Here is a 19,085-nt window from a genome sequence, read left to right on the forward strand (position 1 = left end):
TATCCTTCATTCCATGCAAAAATATAGCAACAAAAACAAAACAGACTTATCTGTACGATGGGAATGGAAAAATCACAAGTTTAAGGTGAACTTTGGTGAGATAGTGAGGGTGAGGGTCTGAGGCTAGCGTGGATTACAGGATATTCATTATCAAACACCTGAATACACATGCATGAATATGTAGACATATTCCTAGACATGTATACATGTATGTATGACTACAATATATGTATATAAAAACACCAGTAAAGCCTTTATTTTTAAAATATTAAATAAAAAGAAAAATTCTATGTATAGCTTCAGAGAGAGAGAGAGAGAGTAAAGACTCAGTATTTTTACGTGCAGAATAAGTTCTTCAATTAAAGAATTATCTAATGCAGTGGTTCTCGACCTTCCTAATGATAAGGCCCTTTAATATAGTTCTTCATGGTGTGATGACCCTCAACCATTAAATTATTTTTGTTGATACTTTATAACTATAACTTTGCCACTGTTATGAACTGTAATGTAAATTTTCTTGGAGCTAGAGGTTTGCTCCAAAGAGGTCATGGCCCACAGGTTGAGAACCACTGATCTAGTGTCAACCTATAGCATAGACACAGCTATACTGTTTCATGGGGACATTGGATCCATTCACTCTGGTCACATCCTAACGGACCCTGGGCAGGATCACCGCTATGCATCCCCTGCTCCCCTTCTCTTTGATGCCGTTTTCCCATGGTTCCCATACTTCTGTCCATTCCTCAGAGTTATCTTGCTGGCATCCTTCTAAATGGAAAGGAGAAAGGCAGCTCACTGCACTTTAAACTTTCGTTGTTTTAGTGTTTATTATTTATTTGTGTGTGTGCCTGTGTGTATGTATGTGCCCACGGGTGCAGGCACCCTCAAGGGTGGGACTCTTTCTCTTTCCAGCAGCAGTCATGTGCTTGGCTAGCAAAACAAACAACAAGAAACTTTATCAGCACACATCCTCTCACCATCTGAAACACGTAGTCCCGTGAAGGCCAGCTTAAGCATAGTGGGTGACTCATTAACACCCACACTTGTGGCTGCCTTACTCATTTTCCTGAGCACTCTGGAAACGTTTGAAGCATCTTCAGTGATGGCATGCTAGCTGGGTCTCCTCGGTCACGGGAAGAGCGCTCCTAACTCGGGTCATCAGAACGTGCAGCCTGACGATTCCGGCTTCCAGATTAAGCTCGCTTTGTGAGCTTTTCCGGTAGCTCCCTCGTCCTGGTAGTCACACAGGTCAGGCTTAGAGAGCGCAGAGATGCAGAGCGTTCTTTTTATTTACCCTTCGACTTGAGAAAATGAATGTCGAGTGAATCGGCGTAAATCTCTCAAGGGCATGCAATATGGGAATGAGTTGGAGCCCAGGGTTGCCAGGCAAGGTTCTAAAATTCGCTACTCGGTTAGACACGTCCACCACTCCTGCCCTGCCCTGCCAGGCTCTGGCCATGAGCCCCTAAAGCCCCTTGGAGTGCATCCCTGCTTTACTGGGTCTTCCTTGCCTAGTGAGATTTAGGAGTGCCCTCTACAGTTGGCTACGTTCACTGGAGAGGGGGGTCGCTGTCTTTTGCTTCCGAGTCCTAGAAGATTTTCCTTTCCAAAAGGTCACCGAGCTCCCTCCACTTGCACGAGCTTTCTCGTTTCTTGTGTAACTCGTCTTTTCGGTGAGCTGATGTATTCAGATGGTCTCCGTTGTTGTAAGCCAGCTTGCCCATGTTCATAGGCAGCTTACTTTCAAACACTGAAGTGTGTCAGTTTTTATATTTGTGTATGTATTTAAAACATTAGGTAGGGAACACTTAAGAAAGTGATCATTTGACTACAAGGTCTGTGGAACTGAGCCTAGGCCTGAGTATCGTTGGTGTTGAGAACTTGATTTTATGTTGTCCCCCCCCACACACACACACCCAAGCTATTAAAATGCTTGGCACCTCTCTCTTCATTTGGTCAGTGTAGTTTTGTATATTCCTGGCACAGCTGGCTTATTCTGGTTTCTACACCAAATGAGCATTTGGCCACCACCGGACCGGTTTATTGGTTGGCACAGGTGTTAATATGGAAACTGTTTCCCTCAGCTGCTGTCTGCCATTAAGACTCTACCTCTCGTCTGTACCTTCACCTTTCTGACTGCCCGTGGGTCCTCAGCAGCTCTGACGTCATTACACCCCCCCACACGCCCCAGGAAGACCTGCTCTTCTGCCCTTGGTGATTTATGGTTTTTACTAGCGGCCAGACACACTCTCTACCTTCTATATGTGGTGGTATTAACTCAGCTGTCTGAAATCTCCCTGCTTTCCTAATCTTGGCCCGGACCTGCTGAAGCCCTGCCTACAGGCAGTGGAGGGTGAAAGCCACTTGGGGAAGCTGGCTGTGTGTGAGGTCCTTAAAAGTGATTAGCAACACTCTGACTCCCCTCTTAAATCACAGTGAGCCAAACGGTCATTTCAAAGACCAGGACTTATAAATGCTAAATAAGAGTCTATGACTCAGGCTCTTTGAATCTCTATCTTAAACTCAGTTATAAATCATTTCTACACACACACACACATACACACATCACACACACACACGTGTGCATCTTTTTATTGTTTATTCTGAGACAGGGAATGTTTTATTATGTAGTCCAAGTTGGGCTCAGACTTTTAGCCTGAGCCCCCATCCCGGGTGCTAAGACTACAGACTTGAGCCATCGCATTCAGATTTTTAGAAGTCAAATTTTTTACGGAGTCGCTTTATGAGTCTTTCAAGGTTACCTTGATATTCAAATGGTCATCTTCTTTTTCACCCAGAACCTAGAGATTACAAATGAGAGGAGACCCTTTCCTCCCTCAGTGTGTTGAGAAGATACGCCCTCTCGATCACTTCCAGAGTTGGTACTTATTTGGTCAGCCAGGGAAACCGCTGCTAATGTTACCAGAAGGAAGAGTCTGACAAAGATCTAATGGACTCGGAATTTAAATGTATGCTACAAAGAAATAGTGTAAACCTTGAAGATTTTTCTCCTTACTTTTTTTTCCTTCTGTTTTTCTTTTGTCAGAAAATAGTTAAGTTGCCATCAAAAGTGTCGAGCATTTTCTTGGTTCAGGACACTAAAAGACCTCACTTTCCTCAAGGCTTGCTGGCTGTTCCAAGTCTGCTCTCTGGCACCTGTTCACACTGAGCACTCGTCTGCACAGCTCCATTTTCCAAGGCGGGCTAATAAATACTCTGTTCAGTTCAGAACAGCTTGCTCATGTCTCAACCGCCTGTCCCTTTTAATGAAGCTGCTGTTTGGCTCAAAGGCCTGGGCCTATGGCCAGTGGGCCCTGCTCATGTTCAGGCCACATCATTGGCACTGCCCCAGATCCTGGCTGGTGATGTCGGCCTGCTGCTTTCTCTTGCTCTGGGAGAGACACCACATCTTGTCAAACAATCTCAACAGAGAGAGATTTGGTGGTGAAATATAGCCAGAGAAAAACTTGGCGGCTGGCTTGTTTAGTTCTCTTGTAACTTTTGCAGAAACTATCTCGTGTCCACTACATTGGCTCTCTTATAAAGGCTACCATGTTCCAGACCTATCCCTTAGACTGAACGAAAATGCATGCTTTAATCTTCCCACAGGGAAGCCAGTGTCCCGTAGATGGAATTGAAGCAATACACACTAAATTAACACTGGGTTTTGACAGTCAAAAATAAGAGCAGTGTCCAGAACATAATAACCAAAATTTGGCTGAATCTAAGTCGAGAACTTAAACAACCCAAACTGGTATTCACAGATTTAAATTTTTAATCAGTCAAAATTAACACCGTTAATCATTTAAAAAAAAAAAAAAGAGAGAGGGAGGAGGAACTTAACATGAGCGGTTCTTTCCTTTTCCAAATAAGAAAAGGAGCTGCTGTTAATTCACAGGGGGAAAGACTGCTAACATAGTAAGAAAGGGTCATCGTACAGCAAAGGGCAACGCTTGAAGCTCGCCATCAGGAGGAAGTTCTTATTTTTCTCATTTGTCTAGGCCAGAGAAAACATTAAGGGCAGTATAACTTAGAATGAGAGTCAAGGACTCTAGAGCCTTGTGCCTATCCAGCACCGTTCCCAATGTGACCTTGGCGTTGCTTTCCCTTTCCACATCTTGGTTTTCTGAGCCAAGGAAGGAGGTCTTAGAACCTGCCCCGTGGGGATGTTGCAAGCATAAATAAGCAGCATGCAAAGCCGAACTGGTTTCTGGCACACCAGAAACGCTCAGTTCACATTAGCTTTCCTGCAACCGCGTGTGTGACCAGTTGCATCCCCCCCCCAGGCATGTCTACAATCATAACCCACCACACACACACACACACACACACACACACATGCACACACACATACATGCACACGCGCACACACGCACACAGCTGCGACTAGTAGACTGTGAACATAATTGATTTCTTTTGCTCCTACACTATTTAACTGCTGTGGTGAGACCTTCAGGAGGGTTCACTTTCCTTCTTGCATGGTGATTGGTGCAATTTGAGATGCACCAATCTCAAATTAGGTCTGCTCTTGGAGCCTAAGCCCCTGAATGATTGGTAAGCCGACCCCTTCTTCTTTCTTTACTCCACAGTGGAAGCATGTCATTGGTAAGAAACAAACCTTTCGTCGAAACCGCTGAGATGTGAGGGGCCTTGTTTTTAAACCTCTAACCTAGTTTGTCCTGACCCAGTGGAGCAGCTATTAAGAATGTAGTGAATTGTAATTTCCTAGAACTGTGTTTGAGAATGATTATCAAAATCAGCAGGTCTCAGGATGTCATTGTGGCACATCTTAGCCCTGGGCAGTCACTGAGACCTTTTTAGACGGTCACAAAGGCAAAGCCATTTCCTCGGGGCACTGAGATCCCATTTGCCTTCCTCTCTGTGCAGAAATCTGCAACAGTAGCAGCAGTCAAAGCTGCTGGCCGCAGCACCAGGATGCTCTTGTGGTCGCTGTCGTCTCCAGTGCTACATACTGGGAAATGGCACTTGAGAACACTATGGATAGGGCACCAAAATTATTAATTGTACTAAATATCTGTTCTCAAATATACATTTAAAATTTTTGGGTGTGTGATGAAGTAGGAAGTAGACATGCAGAATGGCTCTTGTAATCAATACACAACGGTATCTCAAGAAAAATCATATGCAGTTAATCCTTTGTACTGTTAACTAATCCGGCTGTCCCCCTCCCATAGAACACTATTTTTAATTTAAAAAATAGCTGACAAGCAGTGTGGTTCTGCCTTGTGTGATCAGCAGGTATTTTGTAAAAGTGCCCAGAGTGAGCTGGTCCAGCAACTGACACCATTCATTAATGACCAAACTTAAGGTTTCAGTCTTCCATGTCTAGAAAATCCGTGTCCACCAGTGAGAGAGCTTGACACATTCACTACCTAAAGACTTTATTTGTAAGGGTGCAGGTGTGTGAAAATTCCAGAGCGACACCAGTTACTTTGTATGCTGCCTTGACAACTATTTAAAATATTAAATAAACGTGGCTTTATATGGCACTGGGTTTTTATTCTACTGCATGGACTGACTTTGTGGGAGCCTGGTTCGTTTGGATGCTCACCTTTATAGACCTGTATGGAGGGGGGAGGACCTTGGACTTCCCACAGGGCAGGTAACCCTGACTGCTCTTAAGACTAGAGGGGGAGAAGGAGGTGGGGAGGGGGAGGGAAAAGGGAGGCGGGGAAGAGGTGGAGATTTTTAATAAATAAATAAATAAATTATAAAAAAATGTTATGTCACAAAGTATCATTAACAAGGTCAACTAGTGTTTTCCAAATGTCTCATGTCTTAAAAGTCAGCTGTGAGTGAGACGAGCATTTAAAGTGAAAGACGGACCAATGAGTGTAGCTGACCAGCAGTGCACTGGCTCACACGGTTGCTCTAAGAGGGTATCTGACTTGTTGAATGCTGACATCATATCAAAGAATACTTGTAACTTTCCAAAAAGCTATTAAGAGCCTCTCTTCTTTGGGCTATGTATTTGTGTGATATTAGATTTCTGTCAATTACTTCAACCAACGAATCTCACAACAGATGGAAAGCGTGCCTTTGGGGGACCCCAACTCTCTTGAGTTAAGCCAGACACCAGAGAGATCTGTCGTAACGCAAAACGGTTGCCGCTTGTCAGTTGTTCTCACTTTGATTTTAGGAACTGTAGTCATCTTTCATAAAAGCATTTTTGATGTGTAGTGGAATTCATTAAAAATTAGTAAGTGTATTGTATTTTATTTTTGACTTCTCAGTTTTAACCTCTATGGGATGAATGCTGTTAGAGCTACATTAACAAGTCCCCCGTGGATCCCCTTGTTACCAGAGGTATTACGGTGAAGGCTTGCAGCACAGCAGCGGTAATGAGCCAAACGTGGCCACCTATCTTGAAGAAGTCACTTACAGTGACAGAGTGATAGAGAAAAGCAGGGTGGCAGGGAGACGGCTCGGGTGGTAAAGTGCTCAGCTGCACAAGCATGAGGACCTGAGTGTGGGTCCCCAGCATCCGTGTAAAAGCTGGGTGTGACAGTAAATGCATTCACCATGGCCATACGGAGATCTAGTGACATCACACGAATGCATATGCACAGGAGTGCCCACACACACACATTCGTGTATACACACACATATGCACACACACACATGCGCACACTGACACACATACGCACACACACATGTGCACACAGACACATGTCTCATTAGGGTGTAAACAGAAGGCCAGGAGTATGCATAGCTAAGCAATTCTGGTCAAGGTGTGGTCCACACATCACTGATCCACCCTTATCTTAGCTCCAGTCTCTCCTCAACTATGTGAGTCTCTTTCCAAGAGAGTAGTTCCTCTGCTGGCACCAGGCTTCAGCTTCCTCCTCCTTCCAGCAGGAGATTCCTGGAAATTTTCAGTTTCTAGGGACCATTATTTCCAATAGTTAGTCGCCAAAGGAAGGACATGTGTCTTTTCCTAAATGTCTTCATTTCCACTAGCCTGAACGTTACATCATCAATGCTTTTTAGGAATGCAAAGGTGTCCTGAGACCCTGATGTGTGAGCATTGCTGCTCTAGAGTTTCTTCTTCCTTAATAGTGACTTCAGGTGGGACCTCACATTGTATCAGGTGGTCCTCTGCTTCCTTGCAAAGCTAAGCTCTCACTGATGACATCCACCCAGGTCAGATGGGTGAGGAATGGTCTGGAACTCTCTCACTAATCTCAGAGCTGCTGCGCACTGGCACTGTGCCCCTCGCCCTCTTCAGGGACCTGTGACAACCCGTTAGATCCAGCTCTAGCCCCTTGTCACAGTGTGACTGGAGACACCGGCATCTCTGTGCTCCTTTCTGAAATAACGCACAGAGAGATCACAGCTTCGGAGCCTCTCCACGTGAAAATCGGTAGGCAAATCAGAAGGTACATAGGCGTTTACTAGGTAGTCGGTGGGAAAGCGGGGTTTGGAAAGGGGAAGAAGACGAGCATTCTACTCCAGAACATCTGTGTGGAGGCAAAAGAAGCTTTGAGAAAATTCCTCGGCTAGAATTCAGGGGATGGGAGCGCGCACTTGGACACCTGAAGGAAGAGGAGCAAGAAGAAGATAGAGTTGCTGACAGCAAGAGCTCCCCTGAACTCTGCCTGCTAGCTTGCAGCACCATCCCCAACGGGCTAGCCTGGAGATGTTTGTCACTCTCTACATGAAGCACAAGATTGAGTCCCTGATTGCTCTTTGTCATTTGGACCTCCAGACCTTGCCGGTACACAATGAAGATGCTGGCTGGAGTCCCATCCTAATAGCTCTGATTTTAGTTGAGCACAGGCTGCCCCCTACTGATGGTGTTAGACACCTTCAACTAAGTTGGGATTTATCGATTGAGATCCTATGGTAGGTAGGGTTTCCTTGTTCCTAGGGACCCATGCAGAAAAATGGAGCGATTCATCTGTGAATGAATGGAGTTCTTCCGACTTAACATAAACTATATTTTTAATGTCTCAGAAGTGACCTTTTCCCTACTAAAATTCATGCAGACCATTATGACCAGGTCAAGGGTAGTTTAAACAGAACCTAGAGGGTCTATTATAAAGACCTTTGACTCCGGGTGCTTGCATATTGACCCCTTGTGAGAAAAAAGGCATGTGTATGCGATCAAATGCACTGATGTCACTTGCAGTCAGAGCAAGTTCAGAAGCTTGCTTGGATGAAGGGAGGTGGGAAGCCGTGACCGTGAAGACAAGCGCAGGGCCCTGCACATCCAACGCTGTGCACTGGCTAGCTCCACCAGAAGTGACCAGTGGCACCATCATACCGTGTCTGCTGTACAAATAACATTTTATTGTGCTCCTCTCTACCGCAATAAAATCAATTCAAGATTAAATATTAACTAATTCACAGTGGACAAGGTTATGAGTTCTCCATCTTGAAAGGGCACCATAATGTTGCCTAGGAGAAGGATCGAGTGAACAGTGTTTACACGGCAGTTCCCTGCTTCATCTGTATCTGTTTCCAGAAGCCATAAAATAAACATGCTCCCAGCAGCACAGAACTGCTGCTGGGCCTGGACACACAGCTCCTGCTTTGGGGTGCTGGTGGAGCCACGGCTGACCTTCCACAGTGTCTTGTTATAATTTATCATGAAACTTTTGATGAGGGTGCCTCCCAGAACTCCTTATAGTTTTATATGAATTTCTAGAGTAATACTAAACGGGTTTGAGTTGCTTCAGAATAGCTATGAAAATTGCTGTCTTACACATTGTTTGCCAGAAGAAAGGGAGGCAGAGACTATGCAGTTGCTACGATGGATGATGTAACTGAGTTTCTTACGTCATGTCCTTTAATATGTCATCAGAATTCTTTTTTTTTTGTAAGGACGGGGTATTATTGTAAATGTGGGTGGTCTCTGTTGCAGTTGTTCAACTGCGGGACTGGAACAAAAAAGCCACTGAGGACAGACAGGAAACACGTGGAATATGGGTGTCCCAGGGGGTGTTTATGAGCACGGTGCTGGCAGTTTCCCTGACTCTGCTCTGAACTGAAGTACAGCGTGAGCCTTGAAAGAGAAGGGGAAGCGGAAGAAGGAAGAATGGGGCAGGGAGGAGAGAGAAGCAGAGACGGGGAAGAGATCCTAAAACAATGTCAGAGGCACACTCTGCTGTGGTCCTGTCTCCTGGAGCCTTTGAAATCTGTTGAATGGGCCACTGGTCTTAATTAGTACCTGATTTCTATCCTCTGAGCAAAATTACACGTTGTTAATTGTATGTATTAACTTTGTTTAATTCAAGAAAACTGAATATTTTCCTCATCCCTGAGCAGAAGGCTTTCCCTTTGTCTTGTTCTTTAGATGTATTTAGTCTCCACTGACTGTGAGCATCTACGGGAACTCTCAAGTAAAATCTCAGAGGCCTTACTCCTTTTATGAGACAGCTCAATATTGGTTTTTCCCTCTCATTCAGTTAGTCCCAAATAAAAATTTAAGGAAAAATTTCTTACCCAGAGAGAGTACATGTGATGTACGTTTTTTATGTAGTTTTGTCTTAATAAGGATGGGTACATTCAGATGAGTTTGTGGTCCTTTTACAAGGTAGAATATTATTTCAAAGACTCCAGCATAGCAAACATGGAAGGAGCTGTGTCATTGAGAATTTGGCATGTACGTCTTGGTTATCTCTTTGGCTTTGTTGTGGTAATACTTCAGTGTGGGTACAATTCCCTTAGAGAAGTAGAGATGCTGCCTCTTCTTTTACCAGTTGGAGACTAAGCCCAAGCAGCTGGATTCTGTGTGCCCAGGTAGCTCTGAGAGAAGCATACAGTGGCACTATTTGTTGCCTACGTATGTACTATTTGGAAGTATAAAGGGGGGGGGGTGCTTGCTCTATCTTACTAAATTTTGGCATAATACAGATGACTCGTTCTTGAAGTCTTGATTTCAGAGTCTTTCTCATGGGATTTGGGTCAAAACCACACCCGACTCCTTTATTCTCATCTCTGATAACTCGCATGTGAGGAACCACTGACTACATGGCTGAGACTCTGGGGATGCCGGGGAACACAGGGAACTCTTGACGAGACAATAATCTCAAACAAAATAACAAAGCAGGTGGTTTGGGTCATTGCTGAGACAAGGGGCCATGCTCATCTCTTTGAATCAATCCCTGTCTTGAAGACCAACAGGGAATCTCGGCCTCTGAATTCCTCCTGCAGAAGATGTTCTGGAAAACCTTGTCAGCCTAAAGCCTGTTATTCTTTGAACTGAGCTGGTGTCGACAGACGCACCATCGTTTCCAGCTTAACACACGAGAGAACGGAAATTCTCCTCCCTGTGCTGATAAAATCCAAATTGGCAATTTGTTTAAAAACAGTTCTTTGGATCCAATTCAGTGCCTTCTCAAAGCAATGTGTGGGGTGGCGGGATGGGAGCCACACGGCGTCAAGATTGCATGGCTTTTCTGAGAGGGATTTGATATGTGGCTAATGCTTTCTGAAGCAGACATGTAAGACAAGACCATTATTCCTGCTTTTTCCTATTTGTGTAGATATGAATATAATGGAAATTGGTCCTCTTCTGTGGCTGCAACTGTGAGCCCCAGCAGTAATAAAACAAACTTTTTCTCTGTGTGTGTGTGTGTGTTTGGAACACAGGGATTTATAGTCAGAAATCATCTTTGCAAAGAAAATTTTATCTGAGAAGCAAGACTTTTATTTTTGAAGGTGCCTTGTTATATTGACAGGCATTGCATTGTTATTGACATTTTTATCAGATACGAATTAGGAAATTTAATTAGTAAGTGGCCCTAATCTTCCATAAGTGCCTTAATCAATTTACATGTATTCATTTTAAAAATTAACTGGAGAAAACCTTTTTTTCTCTTTCCATAAGCTGAGAGCAGCCATTTGGGGCTGAGCAGTAGGGAGGTTGTGAGTACTCAGCTACTTGGATGTCCAAAGCTGCCTGTCAGGCATAGGCAGATAGAAACTCACTGGACTCGGGCACCAAACTCTGTGTGCTTTAATTCGTTCCTGTGTAGTAAGAAGCGACTTAACATACTAGTTGATGGGTTAACTCGCCTTTGGTTAAGCTGTTGTTCTGAAAGGCTGCGTCTGGTAATACACCATTCTCCCAGTGATGGGGGAGCAGACTGCATCTTCTGTTGGAAGACATCACCAGGGCAGTTAGTAATGTCTGCCTGAGGCCTGTGCCGGCTACCTAGATCGTTTCATACCAGTGATTAAACAGTAGAATGGTTACTTTCTAGTCACCAAATAAATTATTTTTTTAAAAAACAGTGGTGGTTGGGGCTGGAGAATTGGCTCAATAGTTAAGAAAACTAGCTTACTGCTAAGTTTGGTTCTCAGCCACCCATACCAGGTGGCTCACAACTGCTAACTTCAACTCCAGGAGGATCTAATGCCCTTTTCTGGCTCTGTAGACACTGCACCCATGGGGCATATCTTTACATAACATGCATGTAAATAAGAATAAAATAACTAAAAAGTAATGGCAGTAGCAGCAAAAGAAAAACAGTACAGATAATATTTCCACTATAGTCTCTGTTCCTCTCTATTCCTACTAGAAAACCCAGCGTGTAGGGCTCTTACTTTGGTACCCAGTGGATGTGCTCTAGGGGAAGTGTACTAACAGTGAGAAGCGCAGTCTAAGAAATTCATTCAATAACAGGATCAGTCACTACCTCTTAATCTTCCTAGACTTCTAGAACAAAATGCAGTATTGGCAGCTTATAAAACAAGGCAAATTTATTCCTTCCAGTTCTGGTGGCTTGTAAATCTTAACTCCAAGCACTAACAGACTTGGCATCCTGTGATGGTTCCCTTCCTGGTTCATAGCCTCTAGCTATGTCCTCATATAATAGGTGGGGCAATGTTGCTGTCTGGGCCTCTCATGCAGAGACACTAATACTTGTCAAGACCTTACCCGTTCCCGCCCCCTAACACATTCATCTTGGTCATTAGGATTTTAACATGAATTTGGGGGCCAAAGGAGACATAAGCATTTAGAACATTACATTATTGTAATCCTGAATATGTTGTTTATTGGGCTTCATATAACTGAGACTGTCCATCCTAGGAGTCAGGTCTCCATGCTTCCTTACTTTAACTGAATACTTCTTCAAATATACCACCGCGTGTACAAATAATGATATTGTGTGTATCTGAGCTTGGTGACATGGGTGTGGAATCCCAACTACTCAAGTAGCTAAGACAGGAAGATTGAAAGATCAAAGCCAGCCTGGGCAACTTAGTAAGAACGATCTTAAAATAAGAAGTGGACCGAGAGATGGAATATGAAATGTGTCTAGACTGTTTCCCTAGCACGTACAAAGCTCTGGATTCATTTCCCAATGTGTGTGTGTGCGTGTGTGTGTGTGTGTCTGTCTGTGTCTCTGTCTGTGTTTATGTCTGTGTGTCTTCCAAAACTGCAGCCACTAAGTATCAGAGAAATAGATACACACTATTATCCCAAAGATCTTCAAGTTTGTTGTTTTCTGTTACTGAAGCAAATCAATTTGTAAGAAAAAAAGGGGCTGGTTTAGGTCCTATTTTCAGAGGTTCTAGTCAATGGGTGATCGGCATGTTGTTGTGGAGTCTGTAGCAATGCAGTATATTGAGGAAGCCATGGATAGTAGTATAAGCCACTCACCTGATGGCAGCCAGAAAACAAGAAAGACAGGATCTCCTGGCAGCATACTGGGCAAGCATGGGCCTTTGAAGGGCACTTAAACATGTCAGAATGAAAACCAAGTCTAAGTAGTGCTTTTCTTTGCTTGAAATCCTGGGACAGTTCCTCTTATGTGTTCTGACTTTCATTGTGGTGTTGAATTCCATTCTCCATGAACTGGTCACTTGTATATCTCTCCCAATAGATGGGAAACCTCTAAAGGACAGGAGTTGCGTCTTACACTTAAATACCCCATGTTACAGCTGTGGAGGTTCTCTGCCTGTGTTGGCTTAGAGATTAAATGGGTGAGTGGAAATATCACTGTTCCACTCATGTTCATGATGAACACATGTTCATGATGAACACATCAGTGTTCATGATGTTGCTGAACACTGACATTCTTTTGTTTTTTCTTCCTCGAGGACTTTGGCATTATGTTCCTGCACCACCTTGCAACTATTTTCTTGATAACCTTTTCGTACGTCAACAACATGGCCCGAGTCGGAACCCTGGTTCTCTGTCTTCACGACTCAGCCGATGCTCTGCTAGAGGTAACAAGTTTTTCTTTCATCTTGAAAAAGACAAAATCCAGAACTCATGAATTCCCCAGACCAGCAGTCCTGTAGTGTGGAGGATGATACTTTGAAACTGTTGATTGCTTAGTGGGCTAACCTGGCATGAAACTGTATGTCCAGAGTGAGGTTGTTGGCATCCTCAGCTAGTAGGAAGCTGGAAGCCTTGACCAGTCCACCTTTGGATGGTTGATTCTATATCAGAAAAATAATTTTTTTAGTAGATTTTTTTCTGCTAAGAGTCACACTAATTTATCTGGAAACTGCATATAACCCAGTTTAGTAGTTATAATAAAATTAAGCAGTTTGATTTTTGTTACCAGTATACATATTATCCTAGTGGTTTTAACAATGCAAAGGGTATATTAATCATAAATTTTATACCAAAGATTTGTAAAGAATTTATCACTTTCAGAATTATGCTCAATAATGTTATGTGTATAAAATGAGTCTTTTGATTTTATGCTAAGAAATTATATAGCTGGTCAAAATTAACTTTTAAAAGAGTACAGAGCTCATGTAGAGGTGACTCTTGGAGTCATTTGGGTTTTTTTTCCTGCCAGGCCATGGTTCTATTGCTGCAAAGACAGAGGTCTCCTCGGTGACCCGTTATTGCAATAGGAGGCACAAATGTACACATTTAATCTTTCATAGAGGCAGTAAATTAGAGTTTGAATTGAGAATAAAGCCTCATCAAAAATCCTGGTCCCCTGAAGGTTTGAAACAAAGATAGTCCTTCTAAGCTGCATAAGTCAGAAGATAGTTTATGGCCATAATTATTAAGTGACTGAAGCTAAACTTCATTCAGGGTGTTTTTTTAAAGGAGAAATGGATGTAATCGGAAGGAAGCCTTCTGAAGTTCTATTATAATTTGTCCTGTGTGTGTTAGAAGTGGACGTTTATGCCTCAGGCTGCATGTTGAACTCAGTCGTGGACCTGCAGCCAATGTTAATTCCCGTGGAAATCTCCAGCGGGCCGCTCGGTCAGAGCCGTGAGCGAGGAGATATGGGCTGAGCTGTCATCCACCACTTTCATCCAAAAAAAGATAGTTAATCCAAGAATCCAAGTATGGGGCGTAAAAGCAAAAGGCTTTCATAACGTGGATTAGTTTTTGACATCATAGATAATGCTTGGAAATGTCCAGTTAATGAAACTGAAAAGGAGGGTTTACAGCATCCACGTCTCTGCCACATCGATGCCATTGCTTCTTTGTCACTGCTAAGCGGGTCAGTGTGAAAGGAAAGTGACCTGTTGGTAATACCTAGCCGGAAGAAGGCCGGAAGTGCTTTCATTCTGATGTAATCGTGGTGTTGTACTTCAAGTAGTCATGAAATTAAAAGCTCCTAGTTTTAACTTCCACTCGGGTGAGGGCTGTTTCCTCCTAAGACACGTTTCTCTCAGAGCTTTGTGCACTGCTTAGCGCCGTTAAAGTGCCACCTCCAAGGATGCTCACAGCTCTCTTCCCAGTAATTAATTTTCCAAGGCATAGAGAAGAATATTGTGTGTGCAGAAGAGATCTACTGTTTGCAACAGTGCTTAGGTGCGGTAGACTCTGCAAACCCGCAAGGAGGGAGGAAGAAAAAAAGTCTACTTCCAGGCCCACCTGACCTTACTTAGACTCTTTTAAAAAAAAAAAGTGGTGTATGGTTGCCTCCCTAGACTAATTTATATCATATATATATAATCACTGAGACTGCTGTCATCAGCCATGGGAGTATTCCCTGCAGACACTGGAACATTAGTAAATTTTATCTAGAAAATGAGCCTGTAATATGGTCAGAGATTCTACTGAAAGAGATTCACTGGCCCGATAGTCGTGACACTGTCCTCATCTCGAAGTTTGTTGGAATCAGCTGAGACCCTACCTCCCCACAGCAGTTCTGTGATGGTTAAAGTAAGCACAACCCTCAAAGCAGGCAGGAAGACAAATATGGAGAAGTTCTCTGGGCTCTGTGCAGTCCCTGAAGACTTTCTGTATCGACCTGTTACGTGGTTTCTGTCTTGACATCTCTGGCTTGCTAACCTCACATAGTGTAGAAGCATCTCATTCGTCCTCTCTGTTTTCCCGAAATTGGCCATATAATTGAATTTTTAAGGTTACTATATATTATTAAACCTGTGAAAGTCATAGTTCTACGTGCAGTTAATGGTGCATTTCACTCACCTTTTGAGTAATTTATAAATGCTGGTGTGGCGTGTGCTGCCTTTAAGTAGCAGACATTTTTCTGCATGCGGTAAGGTGCACCTCATTGATACACCTCACTGTGGCCTCGTGCATATGGAAGGAAACTTTTCTTTTATCAGTTTAATTAAATAAGTTGCATTCCTTCCTCTTACAGGCTGCCAAAATGGCAAATTATGCCAAATTTCAGAAAATGTGTGATCTTCTGTTTGTCATGTTTGCCATGGTTTTTATCACCACACGGCTGGGCATATTTCCTCTCTGGTGAGTATGGCAATCTTTCTGATAAAGGCAACCCCTCCAAGGAAACTTGGCAAACACCCTTCTGAATTATACTCTGAAGTCCTTCGTAAGATGTTTACAGCCCGTAGAGGGGCCACTGAAGAAGGGAAGTAGTTCTGTTGGGGCAGTGTTTGTTTTGCAAGCGGGAGGATCAGGGCTTAGGCCCTAACACCCATGGTAACACATGCTTGTAACTCTAGTACTGGGAAGGTGGAAGCAGAGGTATCCCTGGGCTCCCAAGCCAGCCTTATTGATGAGTTCCAGGCCAGAGACCCTGTCTCAAAGGTTGTAGGTGGATTTTTAAAATGTCACTCAAAGTTCTCATATGGCTTACACACATATACACATGTGTATACCATTACACACATGAACACACCACACACACGGCACTTCATCTCTACTTTCAGGAGAGTTATATACTTTACTAAATCTTTGATGGGATCAGGTGTGTTTAGGGTGGTGTGACCATGGACATCTTTACTAAGACTCTAGTTAGAGCAAGGTACGGCTTCTGAAGCTTCAGAACCCCTTTCCGACTCTAGTCGAGAATAGGGCGTCAGAAGCTCAGCCATGGAAGGCTGAGTTAAGGAAGGAAATGTGGTCCTGCAGTCACAGGCCAGAAGCAGCATTGCTGGGGAACTCATCAGATGCGCAGGTTCCCGGGCCCTGAGTCAGACACTCTACAGTTGATGCCTGGCCATCAGTGTCATCCCAAGTCTTCATGATGACTGCGCCACATCAAAGTTGGGAAAACACCGTCCTAAATAAGTCTCTTCATAGCTTGTTTTATAGCGAATGAGGAGTGGAAAGTATAATTTAAAAATAACCCTGAAGTTCTCTGTGGCTCCTGCTTTGGTAAGAACTAAGGAAAAGGCACAACAGAGTGTTGGCATTTGACAGACGTTTCTGGAGGTCTCTTGTCAGTCTATTGTTCGAGCTGGGGGTGGGGAGAATGAGCCCTCCGTGTGGTCACCTTACATCGACCATCCATGGTAGATTCTCTTTTGCCCCTTCCGTTTTGGAAGATTAATTTGAGTGGGAAATTTGAGCAATGACAAGTGACTAAAGTAGGAAAATGAAGATGTAATACTTGAAGCTGCAATCGTGTCCTGGAACCTAGGAACCGTAAAGCCGGGGCCTTCAGCGAGTAGGTCTATCATTAGGATTGTAATTAATGAATTGTTGACACAGCTGCCCCTTTCCCATCACGAGGGAGACACATATGTCTTCCCCTTGACGCTTAGGCTAGTCACTTTCAAACAGCGTAATCTTGAATATGATATGTCTGTAATTATTTCAGGGTTGGGGGAATCTTTCAAAGTTATTACCATAACTAGTCATAGGCATTTAAAGAAGAAATTCAAACAACGTTTAAGGAGTGATGTCTCAGAATGATGGAAAGCGTTTTCAGTTCAATAAGAACCTGACTCTTGAAGAAACAGGCGGCACTCGTACAAGGAAGAGTTAAGATAGAGGTACGCCTGCTTTTCTTCCCTCCAGTAAACATGTAAATGCTCTTGGGTTTAAGCACTGGTGAATTGCCTCGAACATAGGTCCACAGAGCCAAGAAATCCCATCTCCCAGTCAGTGAGGGTACTCAGAGGTACGCCTGCTACAATGACCTACCGGCTGCTTCGAAGAGTCTCTTTAACCTGGTATAAATGCTTTGCAAATACTGGGGGAGGGGGAGTTGTGGGGAAGGTTGCACCTGGAACCCAGACTGTAGCCAAGATTTGGAAAAGCAACTTAGGAAAGCAGTTTTCTATTTCTTATAATAAAAAGAAATAATCTTAAATTCACTATCATGACAGTTGCACAGTTAGCGGAGAGAAATCTTTGCAGATGCATCCAGGAACTCAGATTGGCCCCTTGGTGTTGCTCCTGATCAGCTGCCACAGTGCAGTGGGCACCGTTGTGATTTCGCCCTTTCACAAAAAAAAAAAAAAAAGAGCATTAACAACATGTGTTTTAAATACTTGATATTGTGAAATTATTTTGAAGCTCCTTTGGAATTAATGCATGGTTTGGGGAAAGACCTTGCAGGTTATCCGCTGCAGACGCCCCAGTCCCTCTGCTTGTGATAAGTACAATCCGTCTTCCAGGACAGGGATATTGCTTTTGGCTTCCAGGGGGGAAAAAAAACCTGCTTTATTTTATAAGACGACTTCTGGGTCTTTGTAACTTCTAAGCCACGGGCTTCTAAGCTGTATGTGGGATATGTTGTGCGAGCCTTGCTAGCACGTGCTTCCGGGGTGGAGGACCAGTGGTTTCGTCAGAGTCTCTGATACCTGCGACTCTGTCCTTTGCTCAGAGAAGTGCCTGGTGGAAGGACAGAGGAAGTGTGCTGTGCGTTCCGTCTCGAGTAGAAAGTTCTCCAGGTGTGCAGGTTTCGAGTCCATCTTCTACAGAAAGCGTCTATAATCCCTTCAGCTATTCCTAGGTTGTTTTCCTTCATTCTTTCCCTGAATTCCTCCTGATGTGATCTTCCAACCTCATCACAAGAGACCGCATCACATAGTATTTGGTACCCACCCACCTCACGCCCTAGCATGAGCTTTAAGAGTAGCTTCTGCCTTGCCCACTGGTGATCCGATATATATGGGACCTGCCCTACGACTCCCTGTCCTGAGGGCCAATCTCTTTATACATTTTACTTTTCGATGTGGTGAATCTGCTTACTTGGTTACACAGTCTGCATTTGTTTCTCTCAGAGTTCGCCCTGCTCTTTTCAGATACCATGCTATAAACCATACAGTGCCTCCCTGTAGTGACGAGCTGCAAGGCAGGCCTGCTTTTCATCCCACCTGGCTCCCACACTGCTAGCTTAGCCCCGGAAATAACAACACACAAATTGTATTCATTTAAACACTGTCCGGCCCCTTATCTCTAGAGAGTTAGTTACTGACTAACTCTCACATCTTGATTAACCCATTTCTAATCATCTGTGTAGCACCACAAGGTGGGGGCTTACAGGAAAAGATTCAGCATGTCTGACCTGGTGGCTGGCTCCATGGCATCTGCCTCATTGCCCTCTTCCCAGCATTCTGTTCTGTTTACTCCGCCTACCTAATTTTCTGTCCTATCAGAGGGCCAAGGCAGTCTCTTTACTAACCAATGAAAATAACACATAACAGAAGGCCCATCTCCATCACCTCCCCTTCCTCATATTTTTCTACAGTATACAAAAGACTGCATTCAAAGCCCTGAGTGAATCGGGAGGACCCTATTGCTTTAGGCACCTTTCATGCAGGTAGAGGCTAGACTGTAGAGGACAGGAGAGGGGGAATGGCGGTGCCCTCCTCTAATCCCAGTCTCTAGAGCGACTAAGCTAGGACTACCCATGTTCAGAGCCAACCTAAGCAACACCAACACTTGCTTTCAGAAGAGAAGAGACACA

General features: G+C 43.8%; 1 protein-coding gene across 2 annotated transcripts in view; it reads left to right on the top strand.

Moving 5' to 3' along the window:
• Cers6 (ceramide synthase 6) overlaps positions 1 to 19,085 on the top strand; it is a 244,418-nt gene that overhangs the window by 185,900 nt on the left and 39,433 nt on the right. For both annotated transcript variants that reach the window (XM_048425933.3, XM_048425934.3), the window contains exons 7-8: positions 13,075 to 13,203; positions 15,564 to 15,670. In XM_048425933.3, the coding sequence (XP_048281890.2) occupies positions 13,075 to 13,203; positions 15,564 to 15,670 (236 nt within the window). The remainder of the gene's footprint in view (positions 1 to 13,074; positions 13,204 to 15,563; positions 15,671 to 19,085) is intronic.

Source organism: Myodes glareolus, chromosome 21 (assembly GCF_982192425.1).
Source record: "Myodes glareolus chromosome 21, mMyoGla1.1, whole genome shotgun sequence".
In the NCBI taxonomy this organism is placed as follows: Eukaryota; Metazoa; Chordata; class Mammalia; order Rodentia; family Cricetidae; genus Myodes; species Myodes glareolus.